Source organism: Scyliorhinus canicula, chromosome 17 (genome assembly GCF_902713615.1).
Source record: "Scyliorhinus canicula chromosome 17, sScyCan1.1, whole genome shotgun sequence".
NCBI classification, from domain to species: Eukaryota; Metazoa; Chordata; class Chondrichthyes; order Carcharhiniformes; family Scyliorhinidae; genus Scyliorhinus; species Scyliorhinus canicula.
In genome coordinates, this window is record NC_052162.1 from 21,772,468 (window position 1) to 21,795,801 (window position 23,334).

Genomic DNA, 23,334 nt, shown 5'->3' on the forward strand with positions numbered 1-23,334 from the left:
TAGCTTTCCGAGCGTAGCTCCTTCATCAGGTGTGTGTGCATCGATGAGTATTGATTACGAAAGCAAACAATTCCAAACAAACCTGTTGGACTTTAACCTGGTTTCATAGAATTTACAGTGCAGAAGGAGGCCATTCAGCCCATCAAGTCTGCACCGACCGGGGCAGCACGGTGGCGCAGTGGGTTAGCTCTGCTGCCTCACGGCGCCGAGGTCCCAGGTTCGATCCCGGCTCTGGGTCACTGTCCGTGTGGCGTTTGCACATTCTCCCCGTGTTTGCGTGGGTTTCGTCCCCACAACCCAGAAATGTGCAAGGTAGGTGGATTGGCCACGCTAAATTGTCCCTTAATTGGAAAAAATGAATTGGGTACTTTAAATTTTTTTTTTAAAGTCTGCACCGGCTCTAGGAATGAGCACCCTACCCAAGGTCAACACCTCCACCCTATCCCCATAAGCCAGTAACCCCACCCAACACTAAGGGCCATTTTGGACACTAAGGGCAATTTATAGAACATAGAACATTACAGCGCAGTACAGGCCCTTCGGCCCACGATGTTGCACCGTCCTGTGAAACCCTTGTTAAGTCCCTCTACACTATTCCCTTATCGTCTATATGCCTATCCAATGACCATTTGAATGAGTTTAGTGTTGCGTTTAGAGTTGGCGAATCATGGCCAATCCACCTAACCGGCACATCTTTGGACTGTGGGAGGAAACCGGAGCACCCGGAGGAAACCCACGCACACACGGGGAGAGATCCCGCACAGACAGTGACCCAAGCCGGAATCGAACCTGGGATCCTGGAGCTGTGAAACAATTGTGCTATCCACAATGCTACCGTGCTGGTGTTGTAAGACTTCTTACTGTGCACACCCCAGTCCAACGCCGGCATGTTCACATCATGGCTTTCATGCTTTGAAGACAGGATATGATGTGTTCCATTGAATTTAATGTGCCCAGCCTCCAGATCGAGATTCCCGAAACATGGCACCCAATTCTTGAACTCAACTGGGAACTCCTCTAAAGCCTCACCTGGGAAACCACACTCAGCAGCATTTCTCTCCTGTTCCCCTTCTCTCTCTCCCGACTCTATCAGGATGGACCATGCAGCAGGAACTCAAGCGTACGGAGGCGGGTTCCCACCAAGGGCAATGCTCTCTCTTTTGCAAGAACCCCCTCGTGCATCTCAATTGCCTCAATAAAAACACAGACCTTAATGACCTGTACCTCAGAACTGCGATCTTCATCATGAACAACATCTTTGTTGGCAGCCAACACTCGTGGATGCACACCACACCGTCAGGACGAGAGCATGCTCAAAAGCAACTGCGTCAGTAGGGGCAGGGTACCACCCCATCTCCTTCCAGCCGCCACAAGCAAACGGGGATTTAAACATTCCAACTGGGCTCTATCATGTAGAAACGCTGACGAACAATTCTCTGATCAGAGTATAAACCACATAAGCCAAGAAAAGACAAAAAGGAAATGTGCGCAAGGGTGAAAAGACGATTAAAAGATGAGCCGAACTGGAGCTCATGAAAACACAGCCGCTCCTGCACTCACACCACGTGACCCCCACAATTTATATTCTTAAATCGCACCACACTCTTCCCGCATACACTCAAATAAATCCCTGAGGTAATGCTTTCAACGACAGCAAAGATTAGCAAATACCACCATCGAGCACAGATTTAAATAAACTTTCTGAATCAAATGCAATCAACAGAAAACTAAAAGACGGTCAAAAGTAAGCAAATTCCCAACAGGAACCCAACAATTTAATCAATAAATTAATGTGTGGATAATAATGTGTGGATAACATGCTGAGGGTTTGCTCTCTGCACCCCAGCATAAATGTCGGGCGTCTTGTGTTATATACTCTGGGATAACACAGGCTGCAACTGGATGCAGCTTTAACCAAAAGATACCAGACCTTGACCTTATTGAACCAGTAGCACAGTTAGCACAGTTGTCTATAAGTTCGACTCTCTGCTGACCTAAGTGTGGTTACTCTGTCTGACTGAACCAGACTAGCTCTTAGCCACGTGCTGGAGGTGTGATACTGTACATACACCCTGACTCACTCTAAAGATGTTCATCAGAGGAATGAGGCAGAGTGTGAGTGCCTCGTGCCTTTTATAGTGAGATACCACCCCTGTGTCCTGCCTGCTGATTGGTCATGTCCTGTTCTCTGTGTTCATTAGCTGCCTGTCTGTGTCTGTCTGCAATGACAGGGCGCGAACACGATTCCGTCTGGTTGGCTGCCCCTGATTTATTTTTTGGCCAACGAGCTCTCAATTATTACAATTTAATTATAATAAAGCGGGACTTCCACCCCACCCCGGGGGGAAATCCCATCTCATGGAGCTGCTGGCCAATAAGAGATGAGTCCAGGATCGGACCCGTCAAGGGTGGTGGAGGGGTAAGTTGGGAGCGGGGAGGGGTGGGTGAGACATGGTGAGGGATCAATGTCAGGGGAGGGCTTCCGATTTGTAGGAGACCTGGAAAATTCCTCAGTGGCCACTAACCCACAGAGACCTGCTGGGCTGCTTGTTAAATCGGAGTGGCGGAGGGGCATCTTTAAGTGGGCATTAATTCCCCACTTAAGGGCCTCAATTGGATCACAGGTGAACAGCCCACCCATGCCATCGCCGAGGCTTATAAAATCGAGGTAGGCATAGGGGAGGCTAGCCAGCAGCAGGCACGTCCCGGCTGGCAATGTGCCCGATTATACAGGTTCATCTGCCTGCTCTACTGTCCATGGATGGCCTATAGAATCTAGACCAACATGTCTGTAACTGAAGCCTCAAATGTAATAATAGCTGCACCTAACAGCATTGTGAGTGCAACTCTATATATAACAAAGCTGGATCTCACAAATATTTGTTGCAGCAAGCACTGGTAGTGGCTGATAATCAAGAAGAAATTGTAGAGCACAGGGAGATGTCTGTGGACCAATCAGGTGGGAGGAACAGTGGCAAATGCAGTTCAATCCAGAGAGGAGTAAGGTGATGCTTTTGGGAACACGAACAATACCAGAAAATGCACAATAAGTGGTAGGATATTGCATTCATTCCAAAAGGAGCGGAGGGAAAGGTTAAACAGTACCATGGAGCACAAAACAAACATCCCAGACCAGGACAATCGGGAACTGTCGGTCCGGATCTGGGAGCTATATTTAAACGTCCCACTAACAGGCCACAGCTGTGTGGCTCTTCACCCGTTCACACGGGAACTCGTATTCTACGAAGTCCACTGAGAAATCAATCAGCCATCCCCTGTGGCCTTATTTAGGGTTATATATCCCTCTCCCACCAAGTCCGCGTCACCCCACTCAATCCCGCAGCAATGGGCCTCTTTCATCACTTGGCACAAGGCCTCGTGATGGCGACAGGCGGATTGGAATCGGGGAGCATGAAGCAGACTGGATTTCATTGCCTCCTGGACAGCACAGTGACACAGTGGTTAGCACTGTTGCTTCACAGCACCAGGGTCCCAGGTTTGATTCCCATCTTGGGTCACTGTCTGCGCGGAGTCTGCATGTTCTCCCCGTGTCTGCGTGGGTTTCCTCTGGGTGCTCCGGTTTCTTCCCACAAGTCCCGAAAGACATGCTGTTAGGTAATTTGGACATTCTGAATTCTCCCTCTGTGTACCCAAACAGGCGCTGGAATGTGGTGACGAGAGGCTTTTCATAGTAACTGTGTTGCGGTGTTAATGTCAGCCTACTTGTGACAATAAAGTTTATTATTAATTATTAATGAACTCCAAAGGGCCACAAATGTAGGCTCGTCTTTGGTGTTGACCTCCAACAGAGGATCAATCTCCTCAGTCTCCATTTTGAACTTCGAAACGTTAACATTGAGGGGATTGACTCCCGGATCCACTATAGGCTGAGTCAACCTACCGGAGGTAGTCACAACGGGCATCAGGGATATCGTCTCTTCTCAAATCGACTCCGCTGGAACAGGTTCCCTGCTTCTCAGGTGGTCCAGGTGTTTTGTTACGGCCTTCCCTTGGACTTGGACTTTGTAAGAAACTGGACCTGTCTTTTCCAGCACGAACCCCAGGATTCATTGGGAGTCATCACCAAAGTTCTGCGCATAGACATCATTACCACCAACACATCTCCTGTCCCACCAGCCCCAACATCCTTGACCAGAGCTACACAAACATCAAGGGCGCCTACCGATCCCACGCCCGACCACACTTCAGAGAATTGGAACACAAGACGGTGCTCCAGTTCCTGGCATACAAGCAGAAACTTCAACGCACGAATCCGGTTAAGAAGGTCATGCAATGCTGGCCCGAAGCAACAGAAGAGCTTCCTACATAACTGTTTGAAGTCAGTGGACTGGTCAGTATTCAACACCTCAGTAGCCAACCGAAACGAGTATGCCACCACCATTACAGACATCAGCAGTAAGTGTGTAGAAGATTGCATGCCAAAACAGGTAGTAGGTACATTCCCCAACCGGAAACCATGGTTTAATTGGGAGATTCACTCCCTACTGAAGGCCAGGTCTGAAGCGTTCAAGACAGGCGACCCTGACCGATACAAGAAATCTAGATACGACCTCCACAAAACCAATAGGGCTGCCAAGACACAACACCAGGCTAAGCTAGAGTCACATACCAACGACACGGACTCTTGTTGGTTATGGCAAGGCTTAAACTGCTTAACGGGCTACAAAGCGAAACCGAGCAGTATCTCCGGCAGCAGCGCACCCCTCTCCAATGAATTCAATGCATTCTATGCTCGGTTCGAGCTGGAAACAATCAAACTGTTGTCAATTGTCCCAGCAGCAACGGACACACCCATACCCACCATCACAGCCTCCAAAATCAGATCGACCTTCTTGAAAGTGAATCCTCGGAAAGCGAAGGGTCCTGACGGAGTCCCTAATCATGCAATCAGATCCTGCACAGACCAACTGGCGGTTCATGGACATCTTCAACCTCTCCCGACTCCGTTCTGAGCTTCCCACCTGCTTCAAGAAAACCACCATCACACCGGTCACTGTCTGTGAGTGGTGCAAAAGGAGGCCATTCGGCCCATCGGTTTTGCACTAGCCCTTGGAAAGAGCACCCTACTTACGCCCATGCCTCCACCCTACCCCCGCAACCCAGTAACCCTAGCTAACCTTTTGGACACCAAGGGGCAATTTAGCATGATCAATTCACCTAACCTGAACATCTTTGGACTGTGGGAGGAAACCACCACGAGGAGAAAGTGCAAGCTCCAAACAGTGACCCGAGGCCGGAATTGAACCCGGATCCCTGGAGCAGTGAAGCAGCTGTGCCAACCACTGTGCCACTGTGTCTTCAGCTCTTTCCAGTTTCCTCCACTCTATTAGAATGGACACTTTGGAGATTTTGGAGAAGGCATTGTTGGAAAATCACTCGCGTGCTTGGCTCTTGATATCGCTCAGCATTGATCTTTTTTCTCAACGGTTTCTTCATCTTCTGCTGCTTCTGGTGGAGTTTGATGGACAGAGAAGCGGATGAGCTGATGGTTTGTCCAGCAGTCCATCTGCACTGGTGATGAGAGCATCCTTTTGGTCTCAGGTTTGGACAATGACAAATGCGACGATGTGCCAGTGCACATCGTGGATGTCACCAGGAAGTCTTGAACTTGTCTTTTTAGCGAAAGAATGTGTTGGTGATGACAATCTGATGCTCCGTGCATTTGGCGAGCAGGAGAACCTGTTGGAGCTGCAATTCCCAACTCCTTCCATTCCACTGATTCCCTCCCAATTTGAGAGTCCTTTCCAACTCTGGCATTGAAGTCTCCAAGGGGGATGATCTTATCTTTTTTAGGAATGTTGGAGGCTATGGTGTCCAGGCTGGAGTAGAAGACCTCTTTGGACACGTCATTGGCATCAAGGGTTGGGGGGTAGGGGCTCATGACCGTTGCCGGATGGTTTTTGTAAGTTGTGGACAAAGGGCCATGAGGTTCGTGTTGATGCCGATAGGGAGCTCCGAGAGTCGGTTGACAAGGTTATTCTTGATGGCGAAACCAATTCCTTGAATCCAAGGATGATCCTTGGGTTTTCCTCTCCAGAAGAAGGTGTAACCACCGCCATCTTCTCTCAGCTGTCCTCTGTCTGCTCTTCGCGTCTCTTGCAGGCGGCGAAGTCAGTGTTGAAGTGCCTCGGTTCATGGGCAACAAGGCCAGTTCTCCGTTCCGGTCGATTGATTTGCTCGTTGTCCATGAGGGTTCGCACATTCCAGGGTCCAAAATTCAGTTTAATTTTGATCTTTTGACTACAGGTAGACTATTTTTGGGACACCTTTTCTAGCCCTTCTCCCAGGTAGGGTGAGCAGAGAGATACCCGGTTCAGATTCAGAAACAATTGAGCAACTTTCAGGAATGGAGCCAGTGGTTGGCGGGGGAGCAATAGAAGCTGCGGAGTGAGCCGGGAGCCTTCATAAGTACCCCATGGAGGCCGGGTGAACAGACAGTTTGCAGAGATATTGATAGATTAAGTAAATGGGAAAAAAGTTGGCAAGTGGAGTATAATGTGGGAAAATGCGAAGTTGTTCATTTTGGAAGGGAATATTATTTAAATGGAGAATAACTGCAGAAAGCTGCATCATAAAGGGACTTGGGTGCACTTGTGCACAAAACACTGAAAGCTAGCACACAGGTGCAGCAGGTAATCAGGAAGGCTATTGGAACGTTGGCCCTTAATCCAAGGGGATAGAGTAGAGAAGTCTTGCTGCAACTGGCCAAGGTACTGGTGAAACTGAAAAGACAGAGTGCGGAGCTCAGTCAGGGCAGGAGCAGACCATCGCCAAGTTTTATAAAAAATCAAGGTCGGCATCCTGTCTTCATTGACTTTGCAATCAGTGTCACAGCGAAACAGTGGGGAATATAAAAAGTGTATTCTTTGTTTTTTTTGTTTGGAGGAGGTGGAATAACTGAAAAACAACACAAATAAGTGTGAGCCAATGTCATTATAAAGTAATATAAGCAAACAAAGTAGGGTAAGGGAAGTAAAGTTAGCATAAGGGAGATAAGTAAATAGTCTTATGGAGCTTAAGTTTTATTAAAAGGGAGTAAATAAGGGACTTAAGGGTAGTCATGGCAGGAGAGCCGCCATTGGTAGCTGGAGCTAAGAATGGATTGACAGTGGAGCATCCACAATGCTAAGCAGGTGAGGATTGAACAGGTAGACAGGGCCTAGGTGACCACCAGGCAAGAGTAGAGGAAGGCAGGTAGTGCAGGAGTCATCAGTGGCCATCCTTCTTTCCAACAGATATACTGTCTTGGATACTGTTGGGAGAGATGACTGTGAAGGGGAAAGCAGTGGCATCCAATTTCATGGCACCTTGGCTGGGTGTGCTGCATAAGAGGGGAGGAGGAAGGGTGTCAAGGCTATAAAGGGCTTATGATTTGCACTGTCACTAAAAGTGGAAGCAATCCACTGTCCCTTGCCATGCAAATTCATGCATAGCAGGAATCGTGAGGGACTCCGACATGAATCCCACGATTAGGCCGTCATTTTGAGCGGACAGCCCAATAGCGAGGTCTGGCGGCTGGCCTGTGAGCCTAACCACAATGTTTAGAAATGTCTAGTTATGACTGACAGCCCGTGACCGCATCAAAAGATGGCGTGTGGTGTGGACTTCATTCCTGCTGCCACTGGGGGGTCAGAGCACCACGATTCTATCGGGGAATGCAACCGGGAATCCTGGATGGAGAATCCCTCCCATGGTCTTAGGGTGGACTTCTCCCAATTTGAGACAAAATGCCATGGCAGCAGCGGGAATGTGGGATGTTTGCTGCTGCGATTCCTGGTGGGGAACACCCCAAAACCTCCAGCACCGACTTCACTGCCTATTGAATGAAGAATATGGATTTTCTGAAAATGAAGTTAGAGCTCCGGGAACACTCTGAGATCGGAAAATGGACCTCTTGAGAGTGAAGATGAATCTCCAGGACCATTCTGAAGCTGGAATGTGGACCTCCTCCAGGACACCAAATCTGGAGGTTCCACCAGCAGCTGCTCCACCCCAGCCACCGCTGCGGTGTTCCAGGGTCCAGAGTGGCTGGCTGAATCTATCCTTGTTCCGGCGGCAATACAGCGTGATTCAGGTGTGTCCCGAATCCTTCATGCCACATTGTTCCAAATGTGTTTCACGCCCACATCCAGGATATGTCAGGCCTTTGGCTATATCCTGTTAACAGGATCACACCAGCCTCTGGCAGGTTTTTCAATCCGCCACAGCAGGCACCAGTGGAAAATTCCGCTGTAATTTCACGCGGGCGTGAAACATATTTCTGGGCGTCCCGCCATGTTCTCCCCATACACCCGCAATCAAACCTGCCGGTGGGGACTTGGGAGAATTCGAATCCATAGAATCCCAACAGTGCAGGAGTAAGCCATTCGGTCCATCGAGTCTGCACTGACCCTCCGAAAGAGCACCCTACCTAGGCCCAGTGCTCCGACCTATCCCTGTAGCCCTGGTTAATCTGCACATCTGTGGACGCTACGGATCAATTTTATCATGGCCAATCCACCTAACCTGCACATCTTTGGACTGTGGGAGGAAGCCGGAGCACCCAGAGGAAATCCACACAGTCACGGGGAGAATATGCAAGCTCACCCAAGGCCAGATTTGAACCTGACTCCCTGGAGCTGTAAGGCAGCAGTGCTAACCACTGTGGCACCGTGCACTCTGCATAGAATCTAATTTTTTTTTTAAACCCGACTATGCTTCAGACTAAGATGTGTCAAAATATCCATCAAATATTTAAAGCAAAGCATTGTCTTAAATCTTCAATTGTTTTAGCTATCTGATGAGCAGGATACTCTGGAGCTGCAACTCACTTTAAAATGTCCAGGTCTTCATCAGCCTCCGAAGCATTAACCTCAGGTATCTTGTTGTGATCTTTGAATTGTGAAGTTTTATTCAATTTACCGGTTGTTCTTGAGACATTGCTGAAACTCAGTAGAAATTCAAGTTAAAAACTTGTCAGGTGCAAATAAGAATTGTTTTATTTGAAGTTCATTGGTTACAACTTGAATTTCATTTAAAAGGTAGTTTGTAGACAATCTGATTTTCTTCAAAGAATCACAGGAATTATCTTCTGAGACAATAGCCTGAACACAACTTTAAAAGTCAAAGGCTGAAGTCAAAGTATGAAAATGAAATAGGAATACAGAACTCTTTTCTAATTCTCTTCCTTTACTTTCTCTCTCTCTCTCTCTTTGTCTCTTTCCTGTCTCTTTCTCTCTGTCTCTTTCTTCCTTTCTTTCTGTCCCTTTCTGTCTCTTTCTGTCTCTTTCTGTCTAAAATGGTGGCCAAATCATCCATGGATATACTATTTCATATATGTCTTAAGCGATCCGATCACACCCCAATATAATCCTAATTGGTTTAAGCTATATTCAAAACACATTTGATTTGATAACAAGCCGTCCATCCTCACGATGCAACGCCACTTCCAATTGTTGCTTATCTGCAACAATTGAGACGTTATGTCATCTCATCATACTATAATTTCGAAAATATAATTGAAACTGTTTTTTGACACAGTCTAAAATGTTTCGGCTTGCATACGTTATGGAATGTGGTTCAGGCTGTTATCACAAGTGGCCTGAAATCAGAACAATGGAGCCTTTAATGCTTCCACCTTTATTGCCATGAGATTCAGCCCCTGTCCTTGAAAGAATGTGATGTTTTTATCAGTGGTTCTGTGTTTCCCAAACTCATGTCTGAGTTTGGAAATTGTATGTTTCTTTCATTTTAAAACTGGGATTTAATATTTATGCTTTAAACTGCTTTTTTACCTATATTAAGTGTATTTAAAATACCTGACTTCTACATATCTGTTCAAAGCCTTTGTCTTCTCTGACAAGAGGCTTCTATCTATCATTATCCACTGAAGGGAATTACATCATCCTTAGCTGATGTAGGTGTTACCTCCTGGTGTAAACCCCTCCCTTCTCATAGGGCAGCATGGTAGCACAGTGGTTAGCACTGTTGTTTCACAGCACCAGGGTCCCAAATTCGATTCCCGGCTTGGGTCACTGTCTGTGCGGAGTCTGCGCCTTCTCCCTGTGTCAGCGTGGGTTTTCTCCGGGTGCTCCGGTTTCCTCCCACAAGTCCCGAAAGACGTGCTGTTCGATAATTTGGGCATTCTAAGGACAGCACAGTGGCACAGTGGTTACCAATGATGCCTCACAGCGCCGCGGTCCCAGGTGCGATTCCGGCTCTGGGTCCCTCTCCGTGTGGAGTTTGCACATTCTCCCTGTGTTTGCATGGGTTTCGCCCCCACAAGATGTGCAGCGTAGCTGGATTGGCCATGCTAAATTGCCCCTTAATTGGAAATAATTAATTGGGTATACTAAATTTATTAAAAACAGACAAAAAATAAATAAAAATTTGGACATTCTGAATTCTCCCCCTATGTACCCACTTCATTGCAGTGTTAATGTCAGCCTACTTGTGATACTAAAGTTTATTATTATCACCTATTATTAATAATAATTTAATTGTTGAAGATTGTTTCATTGTGTGAACATTGTGAGTGTTTGTCTGGCCAATAACATTTTATATCTTCCTGTGGTAATACCTATAATAATTTTTCTTGTTGCTTATTTTCACAATCTGTGTTTTATAAAATAGGGTTTTAAACTTTAAAACTTACACAATGTTTGGCTCAGGGTTTTTTGTCCATGGTTAGATCATCAAAAGGTCAAACATTTCTCTTTTTCCAGTTTAGAGTAAGTTGATGCTTGCAAATGTAATGTGCACTATTCCAGTTAAGTTGATTAATGACTTTAAATGAATTGATAATGATACAAAGTGATGTTCTGTACAATCTAGAGCCAATGAATTGCAAAAAGCTGGTATGCAGGCAAAGGAAGTAATTAGGAAAGCTAACAGAATATTATTGTTTATTGAGAGGGGAATTGAATACAAAAGTAGGGAACCTATGCTTAGGTTGTACAGGAACTGGGTATATCACATCTGGAGTAACGTGCACAGTACTGGTCTTATTTAAGGAAATATGCCAATCCACCTAACCAGCACATCTTTGGATTGTGGGAGAAACCGGAAACCGGAGCACCTGGAGGAAACCCACGCAGACACGGGGAGAATGTGCACACTCTACACAGACAGTCGCCCAAAGCCAGAATTGAACCCGGGTCCTGGCGCTGTGAGGCTGCAGTGCTAACCACTGTGCCACCATGCTGCTACTACCACTATTCCAGGCAGTGAGTTCCAGATTCCCACCAGTAATACCAGTTCTGGGGGAGGCGGGACCAGTAAACTGGATGGGTTACACCTGGGCAGGACCGGGACTGATTTCCTGGGGGGGGGGGTGGTATTTGCTCGAGTGGTTGAGGAGGGTTTAAATTAAAATGGCAGGGGGATGGGAACCTATGCAAGGAGTCAGAGGAGGACGAGACAGAGTTGATGCAAGGAGGATGTTCTCGAAGGTGGGGGATTACACAACCAGAAGTCTAGTCTGAGGATAGGGGTTGAGATGAAGAAAATTTCTTCACCAAGAGGAGAGGTGAGCCTGAGGAATTCTTTGCCCCAGAAAGTATTTGAAGGCAAAACAATGTATCCTGTCAAAAAAGAGTTTGATATAGCTCTTGGGGCAAAAGGGATCATAGGATTTGTGTGGAAGGAACGAAAAGGCTATTGTGGATTGGATGACCAGCCATGTTCGCAATGAATGGCGGAGCAGTTTTGAAAGGGCAAATGGCCTCCTCCTGCTTCTATTTCCTCTATTTCTGTGTCCCTATATACAGTGCAGATGGAAAGCACGATAACATTTTTTGCACAAACAGAAAACGTACATTTTTAGACCTCCTTTCCGTAAGATACCACAAAATTCTGTTCCCAGCAGATAGGCGCACAGTATGATTTTGCTCTACTTCCACCCTCATCACAATGGTCACCTCTGAAGGATAGATCAACAAATATCCAAGGCTTATGAAATCAGTTATCCAGAATTTTCCCCCGATAATATGAATGGAGGTCAATTCATTGCAGATGATATGATTTCTTACTCAGAATGTCGCGAACAATGGTCATGTTCAGTCAATTGAACTTCATTCTCAGCACCGCTCCCATCACGGCTAAGCTGTTAATCCCACTGTCAAAATCAAGCACTCTGTTCCCCATGCAAGTCTGCAGTTAGTGTCATCTGAATCACCATTCCACAATCCTCCATGGGAAACTGACCAAATGCTGATGGAACAGAAAACACATGGCAAAACATTCAAAAGTTTTAAGAAGGTTCCAGGTAATGAGCCACTTAGATGGCAGCTTTGTACTTGACTGGGGCATACCACACCCAGTGCATATTTAAGTCAATTATTAGAATGGTCCTCCTTTCAGGATTCTCAAGCACTTGGTTATCAGTTTGTAACCTGAGTCACATTGCCTGTATTTACATTAATTGTCCTCCCTCAGGTACCATGCCCCAAGAGGGCATTGGCAACCAAGGATTTCCATTGGGTTGGTCCATGATTAGGTTTGGAAAAGGAAAGCAGTGGTTTGCTGTTGTGTTCTGATGACTGACCCAGAAACTTCCCACCTGCCATCAGTGGTATTTTAAGGATTCACCTGTTTGGCCACGCTATGAACATACCTACCATGGCCATCAAATCCTTCACTAGGTTTTGCACCCAGAGCTTCTGATCAAGAGGTCAGGATGCTACCATTGCACCACAGGACATCCTCACTGATATACATCATTTGGGGCTAATGAGAAAATAGAAATATACTGAAGTACACGTAGTTAATGTTGGTATACATCTTACTATTTGTAATTTATATATTAAGACTATTGCCCATATTAATTGTTTGTTATGAATATTGTTCTATTTTACAGAACATCAGATCCATCAGCATGTCTCAAAAACCAGGCCAGTGAGTAATTATTTCACTTTGAAAACTGTCTTGAGTTTTTACCTTCTTAACATCGTGTTTTCGTGTGTTGACATCAATACAGAATAAAATAATTAAGATAGGATCACAACAAACTGGCATCTCCCTCTCTCAACAATTCCCACTCCCATCTGATAACCATGACTGGTTTTGGTAAGGAGACTGAACTGAGTTATTCAAGTGAGGCCCAGCAGTTAAAATGGCTCTGATTACAGAGTCTGTTTCCGTCTTCCTCCCTCCTGATACCCTGCCCATCCCCCAAGTTAAAATTGGGACTTGCAAACTGAATTCCTCAGCATTTCACCAAACTGTATGCACAGTGGTATCTGCTGACTCCTGCAAGAGCGCCCTCCACAGTGCCATAATGCCACTACACTTTCCTGCTGTTTTCAACATCAGTTCTGGATGTGCCGTTCCGATGGCTGCATCCACCAACTACACCCTTTTACTCTGTGAGCCAATCCACAGAATTGTTACAACACAGAAGGAATCCTCTTGGCATATCATGAGTGCACCAGGTCTCCGAATGAGTAATTCACTTCAGGCCATTACCCAAGTTTCTCCTCATAACCCTGCACATTCTTCCTTTTCAGATAAAAGACTAATTCCCTTTTTGAATGCTTTCATTGAGTCTGCCTTCGCCACCCTCTGTTCCAACCAGAGTCTTAATGTGAGTTTATAGGGTCCTGGCTCTGGTTGACGAGTCTTGGCTTATGAAATGCAGGTGGCCTTTGTATATGGCTTTGAATTGGTCTCTGCAGCTCACAGGGGCTGTTAGCGTATCTTCAGAGATAATAACGTGCAGGCTTCTACAATACTGCCAAATAGCTCTTCTTGCTTGATGGTCACAGCCAGACCTATCTTCAGCCATTTTAAAAGGTAATTGTCCACGCTCTTAAACTGCTCTGCCACCTTCAGTGAGTTACGCATAGATACATCCAGGTCCCTGTGCTCCTGTGCCCCTGTAGAATTCTACCCTTTATTTTATATTGTCTCTCCATGTACTTTCTATCAAAATGAATTACTTCGCATTTCGCTGTATTGAATTTCATCTGCTACCTGTTCACCCTTTCCACCAACTTGCCTATGACGTTCTACACTATGTTCTTCATAGCTCACAATGCAATACACTTCAAACACAGGATCATTGAAAATATAGCTGTTGCAAGTGCGAGTATAATCAGGTTACATATGGAGGGTAGTGTGATGGTTCTGATCTTCAAATCATAGGAAGAATCCCAGGAAGTACTTTAGAAAGAGGTAAATCCCAGCTGTCAAATTTTAAATTGCACAGACCAGCCTCCCTGAACAAGCGCCGGAATGTGGCGACTAGGGGCTTTTCACAGTAACTTCATTTGAAGCCTACTTGTGACAATAAGCGATTTTCATTTTTCATTGTAATCTGGTCGTCTTTTACATTGGAAAAAATATCTTCAATTGACATAATTGTAAGTTAAGGGACCATTATAAAGAGACTCGATAGTCCATTTGTCAAGTGACCCCTTTGCTTATGGGACCATTAAACAGCTGTTCTTGCAACAGTAGAAATGACACTGTAAGATTATAGCTAGAAAGTATGTGCATGGTGCATAATTCTTCACTTTTAAATTTCTAGAGTCTTCAAAAAGACAAGCCCCAATGAGAAGGTTAGTATCTTCTGACCCTTGTCTGAGAATCTGATTGGTGTTTTCATTTAATCTATTAATATGATTTTGCTGAGGACTTTTGAATTTCACCATTCCTATTTGTAGTGTTGTATTGTTGGCTACTTTCATTCTATTGTTCCTCTCCCAATCGGAAGTTCTAGGGTAGTTGTTATGATGATGTACAGAAGCAATCATGTATATAATAATGTACATGACCTCCGACCAGCAGGTGGCAGGGTAAATCTACTATGTGACACTGTACCTCGAGGAGTTGGGGGTCAGTCATGCTGGTGGATAGTCATACCTGCAGTAGCTCTAGGATAATGTTCGTAGTTTGTCATATATTTCTTATAGTTATTTTTACCATGCATTTGTTTTGCAATAAATTACTTTAACTAGACAAGAACTAGATGTTCCATTGTGCATCATTCCTACCGGCCATAGCACAAGAACATGACAGTTTTGACTTTTGCGATAATGCCTACTCTAGTGTAGGGTTGCAGAGTGATTTAAAGTCGCGTATAAAATAACATTTATTTCCTTTATCGACAGCTCTCACTGTATCTGGGAAAGCGAGACTTTGTAGATCATATCAACACTGTGGACCCAGTTGGTGGGTAGCATACCATTTATAAATCAGAAATGATGCTGGACCTGTGCACACATGTATCGCATTCTCCTGTACAATGTTAAAAACACAAAAGCCATAGCTCATGGAATTTGTGAAAGAACTTACAAAATTCTCCTCAATCAAACATCTTTCCATTCAATCTTGAATTCAAAAGATTCAAGCTCCCTCAGTGGTTTGCGAACAGGCACCGGAATGTGGCGACTCGGGGCTTTTCACAGCAACTTCATGCTTGTGACAATAAAAAGAATATTATTATTAACAGTGCATCTCCAGATCATTGAAAACTAGTCCAGCTACAATCCCTGATCATAGCCAGAATGGCGATAAGGACTTTATAAATTGCATTTGTTCACATCCGGACTAGGGAGGGAAAGTCGCCAGACAGACATCCCAATCGTTGTCCTCCTCTGAAATCCAAATGTGCACATATAGGATGTGCTAACCAAACTTGGCTTTGAAGCCATGAACAATTGTATTGGCTGCCAGTTATCACTACATGAGCTAACATTGGCTTATGTTAGGGTTTCTAAAGACCCAGCTTACGGTCTAATCTTCAAGATAGATGGGGGTGGGCAAGTTCAAAAAGGACAGTACGGTGACATAGTGGTTCGCACTGCTGCAGCACAGCACTTGGGACCCGGGTTCAATTCCGGCCTTAGGTGACTGTGTGGAGTTTGCACTTTCTCCCCGTGTCTGTGTTAATTTTCTCCGGGTGCTCCGGTTTCCTCCCACAAGTCCTGAAAGACGTGCTGTTAGGTGAATTGGACATTCTGAATTCTCCCTCTGTGTACCCAACAGGTGCCGGAATGTGGTGACTAGGGGCTTTTCATAGTAACCTCATTGCAGTGTTAATGTAAACCTACTTGTTGCAATAAAGATTATTATTAAAGATGTGCAGGTTAGGTGGATTGGCCATGATAAATTACCCCTCAGTGTCCAATGATGTGCAGGCTAAGTGGGGTTACGGGGATAGGGTGGGAGAGTGGGCCCAGGTAGGGTGCTCTTTTGGATGATCGATGCAGACTCGATGGGCCAAATGGCCTCCTTCTGCAATGTAGTGATTCTATGATTCTATGAAAGATTTCTGGTGGGATGGGAAGCATGTTTCATGTTGAAGTTGGCCACTTCCCGACCCAAAATGGCGATTTACAAAGGTTGTAGGGAAAACTGGACAATTATAAAGAGACAAGCAGTTTGCAGAAGTTCATGTGTATTCTGGCTGCAAAGAAAGCAGACAGCGCCGAAACCAGCAGTTTGCATATTAATGAAGTGATCCCCGGGAACAATGGATACAACGATTAGCTACAATTGGGACATTCTATGGCAGGTCAGACTTCCCGGCGCCAACGGGGTCTGGAACAAAAGGAAACAAACCAGTTAGGAAGAACCGCCTCGCGATCGAGGGACAGCCTCAGTATTGGGGGATTCGTACTAATCAATTGGGATGAGACCCAATCGATTGACAGTAGGATCGGGGCCCGCCCAAAAGGGCGCAAAGCCCCTGGGACCTATAAAAGTCAGGTCCCAAGTCCAGCTCACTCTCTTAGCTGGCCATCCCAGCAGAACACCTTTGCAGCAGCTCTCTAAGAACTTGAACGTGAGAAGGAGAGGCCTGGCCAACAGCTACACCGACAAGTAAGTGTCCAACCAACGCTCGCTACGAGAATAGACCCTCCTGACCCCTTAGCCCATACCAACTGGGAAGCCTGCAGTCTCAGGACAGAACAAGAGGCCATTGTTTCCTGATCCAGTGTGTTCCCTTATTGAAGATAAGTATTGGCTTATAGTGGTAGGAATAGTTTAGTCCGTTAGTATTAGTTGCATGAGTATCGATTTACTGTGTAATAATAAATGTGTTTGATTGAACCTTACTAACTGGTGTATTGAGTCATTGATCTGAACTTGAACTTGAACCTCGTGGCGGTATCATAAGGATACCTGGCGACTCTAGAGCTAAGGAATAAAACAGAGCCAATTGAGTGTTAAGCACACTCACCAGAACGAGCAACAGTGTACCCGTGCCGGAAAGTGGCAACTAGGGGATATTCACAGTAACTTCATTGCAATGTTAATATTAGCCTACTTGTGACAATAAAAACTTTATTATTATATTGATCACACGTCAAATGAGTTAGAACAAAGACACCCTAGTTTCTGGTAAATGCAAGTCCATTAAAAAAATGGTAAGAAGCCTGACAACACCAGGTTGAAGTCCAACAGGTTAGTTTCAAACACTAGCTTTCGGAGCACTGCTCCTTCCTCAAGGGAATATCTCACCTGAGGAAGGAGCTGCGCTCCGATAGCTAGTGTTTGAAACAAACCTGTTGGACTTTAACTTGGTGTTGTAAGACTTCTTACTGTGCTCACCCCAGTTCAACGCCGGCATCTCCACATCATTAAAAAAAATGGTCTTAAATCTGCAATCTCATTGCGATAAAGGTAACCGTAGGGGGAATAATAGGACTCATAATAGTACAATAGTGATGATATTCTGTGTTTGAGGAAGCTTTGTTGGGTTATAACTCAAATGAGAGCACTCAATGCTAATACCTAGTAATAAAAGTAAAGAACTGTCCAATCTCAAACATTGGCACGATCAACTGATCAACCAGATGAACACTGAAATGTAAAGAATTCTAATAGACTTAGACTGTACATGTGGCATCTGTAATGTGCGTACACGTTAACTGAGCAGCAAATATCAACCATCTTGTATATAATACATTCAAATTTTGTCAAGTTTCACTTATGGCTCAGGTGATAAATGCACAACCGTGTACTATAATGAAACAAATTCCCCAAATCTTGTCTCCATTTCTTCTTTTTTAAATAAATTTAGAGTATCCAATTCTCTTTTTTCCAATTAAGGGACAATTTAGTGTGGTCAATCCACCTACACTGCACATCTTTGGGTTGTGGGGCTGAGACCCATGCAGACACGGGGAGAATGTGCAAACTTCACACGGACAGTGACCCGGGGCTGGGATCAAACCCAGGTCCTCAGCACCATGAGGCAGCAGTGCTAGCCACTGTGCCACAAAGCCGCCCGGTCCTCATTCCATTTCAGCTTCGTATTAATTTGTGAATGGGATGTTGGGTCATGGAATGGGATGAGGGCCATATAACCCATCGTTAATTCCCTTCAGGTGATGGTGAACTGCCTTGAAACGCTGCGGTCCGTGACGTGCTGTTAAGGAGGAAATTCCAGGATTTTGACCCAGTGTTAGTGAAGAAAGGGCAATATATTCCCAAGTCAGGATGGTGATTGGCTTGGATAGAACCTGCAGGTGGTGTTCCCATATGCCTGCTGCCCGTTTCCTTCCAGATGGTAGTGGTCGCTGGTATGGAAGGTGCTGTCTAAGGAGTCTTGTTGAGTTCCTGCAGTGCATCTTGTAGATGGTACACATGGCTGCCACCTTGCATCAGTGGTGGATGGAGTGAACATTTGTGGTGGGGTGCCAATCAAAGATGTTGCTTAATCCTGGATGGTGTTGAGCTTCCTGAGTGTTGTTGGAGCTGCACTCATCCATCTAAGGCACAATAGGACTGCTACAATTCATCTTGGCTGGGTCCACGCTGGAACAGCACAAACAGCCTTGCCATCACCGCTATGAAATCTGCTGCAAAGTATACGCCTGCTGATGCTGGGTGGGTTATAGGAGCATGTTTAGTTGTGATGACAATGGCCTCTACTACAATCACGCATCAAGACTGGTTAATTGGGCAATGTCCTGAGGGTCCTTGGTGCCTGTGGACCCAATTGCTGGTAAACACCTTGAGAATTTAGGGAATAGTAAGTAAATAAAGGATAATTCTTGCAAACATATTGGGAAACTAATATTTTAATTTCTGTTTCACAGTGTAGTTAATAAATGGGTTGAGATATGTATTTTAAAAATGTTGGCATAATATTGTCCTCAGGTGTCCTAATCCGAATTGCAGTCAGGATTCATGAAGTTAATTATTTTGGTGAATAGATTGTAATCAAATTGGCATTTTAAATGTTGGATTGACTTATTTCTTGCAGATGGTATGTTGCTGCTTGATCCAGAATATTTGAAGGACAGAAAAGGTAAACGGATTATGTTGACACGTTTCTCTTTCTATGTTTCGACTGTACGTCTGGCTCTGCAATTTCTCAATGGCACATGTTGCCACCGGCCTAAACATGAATTTCTCCAATCTTACTGATTTTCCTGCTGTCTCCAGAGTCTTGTCGTCGTGCTGTGACCCAGCGGTAGTGAAATGGTGATGAGAAATGGTTAAACTCTGGTGAGATTTTGGTCATTCACCTTGACAGGCGTCAAGGTACGTTTTCTTTTTTCAATTAATTTGCGGGATGTGTGAGTCGCTGGCTCAGTCAGTATTTATTGCCCATCCCTCGTTGCCCTTAAGGTGGTGGTGAGCTGCCTTCTTGAACCGCTGCAGTCCCTGTGGTGTAGGTACACCCACAGTGCTCTTAGGAATGGAGTTCGAGGATTTTGACCCAGCGACAGTGAAGGAACGGTGATATATTTCAATGTCAGGATAGTGAGTGGCTTGGAAGGGAGCCTCCAGGTGGTGGTGTTCCAAGATATCTGCTGTCCTTGTCCTTTTAGATGATGATGGTCTGGAAGGTACAGCACCTTGGTAAGTTCCTGCAGTGCATCTTGTAGATGGTGCAGACTGCTTCTATTTTGCGTCCATGGTGGAGGGAGTGAGTGTTTGTGGAAGGGGTGCAAATCAAGCAGGCTGCTTTGTCCTGGATAGTGTTGAGCTTCTCAAGTGTTGTTGGAGTTTCAGTCATCTAGGCAAATGAAGAGTATTTCATCGTACTCCTGACTTGTGCTTGTGGTGGACAGGCTTTGGGGAGTCAGGAGGTGAGTTACTCGTGCAGGATTCCTAGCCTTTGACCTTGCTCCTGTGGCCTTAGCATTTATATGGCTAGCCCAGTTCAGTTTCTGGTCATTGCTGACCCCAGGATGTTGATAGTGGTGGTTTCAATGCCATTGAATATCAAGTGGCAATGGTTAGATTCTCTCTTGTGTGGTGCAAATGTTACTTGTCACTTGTTAGCCCAAGCATGGATATTGTCCAGGTCTTGCTGCATTTGGACATGAACTGCTTCAATATCTGTGGAGTTGCAGATGGTGCTGAACATTGTTCAGTCATCAATGAACAGCCACATTTCTGACCTTATGATGGAAGGAAGGTCATTGATGAAGCAGCTGAAGGTGGTTGGGCTTTGGACACTACCCCGAGGAACTCCTGCAGTGATGTCCTAGAACTGAGATCATTGATCTTCAACCACCACAACCATCTTGCTTTGTGCCAGGTATGACTCCAACCAGCGGAGAGTTTTCCCCTTCCCCTCATTGACTCCAGTTTTGCTATCTCCTTCATGCCATACTCGAAGAAATACTGCCTTGATATCAAGGGCAGTCGCTCTCACCTCACCTCGGGAGTTCACCTCTTTTGTGCATGTTTGAACCAAGGCTGTAATGAGGTCTGGAGCTGTATGACCCTTGCAAAACCCAAACTGAACGTCAATGAGGAAGTTCCTGAGAGCGCATTTATGACCTCTTCCATCACTTCACTGATGATAAAGAGAAGACTAATGGGGCGGTAATTAGCCGGGTTGGATTTGTCCTGTTTCTTGTGTACAGGACACACCTGGGCAATTGTCCACATTGCTGGATATATGCCAGTGTTGTAGCCGTACTGGAACAGCTTGGCTAGAGGTGCAGCAAGTATTTGGAGCACCAGTATTCAGCACTATTACCGGAATATTGTCAGGGCCCATAGCCTGTGCAGCATCCAGTGCCTTCAGCTGTTTCTTCATATCATGTGAAGTAAATCAAATTGGCTGAAGACTGGGATATATGATGATGGGCACCGCTGGAGGAGGCAAAGATGGATCATCCACCTGGCACCTCTGGCTGAAGATTACTGAGAATGCTTCAGCCCTGTCATTGGCACCAATAGTCCCTCATTCACTTTGCAAATCGTCATGTTCTGCAACCTGCCACTCTGAAATGGTCAAATTTATAACCCGCCCATACATTTTGTCCTCAATGTTGATCTGTACGACCGGAACTGCCTTTGCTTTCTACTTGATAGAAACAGTTGTTATCTAAATTATAGAATAACACAGCTTAAAATCTATATGTTTGCTCAAGCTTCTTGATCCCTTATCCTAAAGCCTTTATGTGGTTTGATGTTAGCCCAAGTCGACTTCTGGACCTATCCTGGGTCAGATTTACTTTGGTTAAAGATGCTACATAAAAATAAGCTATCTGTTCGACAAGTGTAATTCTCAATAAGCATAAAGTGCAATTCTTGTTTAAAAACTCTCAATTTTCCTATTTAAACAGCTTATGTGGCATTGACATGTGCATTCCGATATGGCCGTGAAGATTTGGACGTCATGGGCCTTAGTTTCCGAAAGGATATTTACTGTGAAACGATCCAGGTCTATCCACCAGTTGCAGACAACAAAAAGCCACTGACCCCACTGCAGGAGAGACTGGCTAACAAACTGAAAGAGAACTGCTACCCTTTCATCTTACAGGTATGAGCGCTCCCTGCCACTGTCAAAGCAAACAGAACCATGAGCTCTGATAATAACCCACGAGGTGGGGAGAAAGGAGAGCATACAGGATGCCTGAAATTATGAGGTTCCCAGATATCCTGCTGAAATATTTCACGTGTCTCCTGAGAGGTACAACCTCTTAGTTCTGGTATCATTCTGGTAAATCTTTTGTGTGCTCCAATGCCTCAACATCATTTTATAATATGGGTACCAGAATTGTGACCCAAGTGGTTTGGGAACATTCCAGACAAGTTCAGCACAACCTCGATTCTATTCCTCTGGAAATGTACCACAGCACTTTGATTGTTAATCTTATGGCTTCAGTGAATGGCACCACAAAGTTTGGCGATTGGTGTATCTGCACCAGTTCCCTCCGTTCCTCTGCATCATTTAAACTCTTTGATCTGGATTTTAGCCGAGAGTCCTGGGCAGTGAAGGTACTGTTGGGAGGTAGGACAGAACAGGTCTGCTTTAAGTGGGGTTTCCACCCACAGACAGCAAAATGAACAGGCTGGAGGGATCTTGTGGGGAACGTCTATGAGCGCAACCTGTGGGGTTCGGGCTTGTTGGTGGGGGGAGTGGGTCAGGGGGGATTGGGTTGTTGTTGTTTTGGGGGGATTTGGAGCGGGGGGGGAACACGACAATGGGAGGGGGGGTGAAATAACAGACTAACAGTGACCAGGGGATTCTCTTTGTCTCACCCTACGGGTAGGGCTCGCCTTGCAGTCAGAAATGTGTCATTTTTTTCATGTGATGGAGCGGTTCATAACAGGTTTCATATGGGCGGGGAGAACTCCTTGGTTTCGGAGGGGGGTTCTGCAGAGGGATAGGCAGGTGGCGGGAGGGGGGGGGGGGGTGGCTGGTGCTGCTGAATTTGATGTTTTATTATTGGAAGGCCAGAGCTGAGGTTGTGGTGATCAGGAAGTTACTTTGGTGCGGATGGAGTCGGGGTTGTGCAAAGGGCCTAGCTTGGACACACTGGTGACGGTGTCTCTGCTGTTTGCTCGGGCGAAATATTCTTCAAACCCAGTGGTCGTCTTCAGTTTGAAAGTATGGTGCCAACACTGTCAGCATTTTAAACTGGGGTAGTGTCAAGGTGGGCCCCTATCTGTCAGAACATTTGCTTGAGCCAGCGAAATTAGACGCTACATTTGGGGTGGTGGAAAGGTAAGGAGCTGGAGAGGGTGAGGGATTGGCTTCTGGAGGGGCAGTTTGCCAGCTTGGAGGAGTTGAAGGAGAAAGCAGGACTTGGAAGGGTAGACACGTTCAGGTACAGGACCTTGTTCGGCAGACATTTCCGACATTTCCGGTAGCGCTCGCGTCCACTTTATTGGCAAGGATACACTCCTGTGCGGGGTCGGATGGGGGCAGCATGTCCAGGATATATGGATGGATCTTGTGGGAAGAGCAGGTTTCAGTGGAAGAGGTGAAGGCTAGGTGGGAGGAGGAGCCGGGACCCATTTTGAAGGAGGAGGTGTGGATTGAGTCTCTCCGCACAGTGGATACCACATTATCCAGTGCAAGGTCAAGCTTGATCCTGCTCAAGGCACCTTCCTTGCATTCACCAAGTTGGC

At 45.6% G+C, this 23,334-nt stretch overlaps 1 protein-coding gene across 3 annotated transcripts in view; it reads left to right on the forward strand.

Moving 5' to 3' along the window:
* LOC119951456 (beta-arrestin-1-like) overlaps positions 1-23,334 on the forward strand; it is a 117,831-nt gene that overhangs the window by 16,821 nt on the left and 77,676 nt on the right. For all 3 annotated transcript variants that reach the window (XR_005457633.1, XM_038774662.1, XM_038774661.1), the window contains exons 2-6: positions 12,857-12,894; positions 14,528-14,558; positions 15,111-15,171; positions 19,217-19,261; positions 21,543-21,739. Coding sequence is in view for 2 of the 3 variants with exons in the window: in XM_038774662.1 (XP_038630590.1) it covers positions 12,875-12,894; positions 14,528-14,558; positions 15,111-15,171; positions 19,217-19,261; positions 21,543-21,739 (354 nt within the window). In the remaining variant the exon portion in view is untranslated. The remainder of the gene's footprint in view (positions 1-12,856; positions 12,895-14,527; positions 14,559-15,110; positions 15,172-19,216; positions 19,262-21,542; positions 21,740-23,334) is intronic.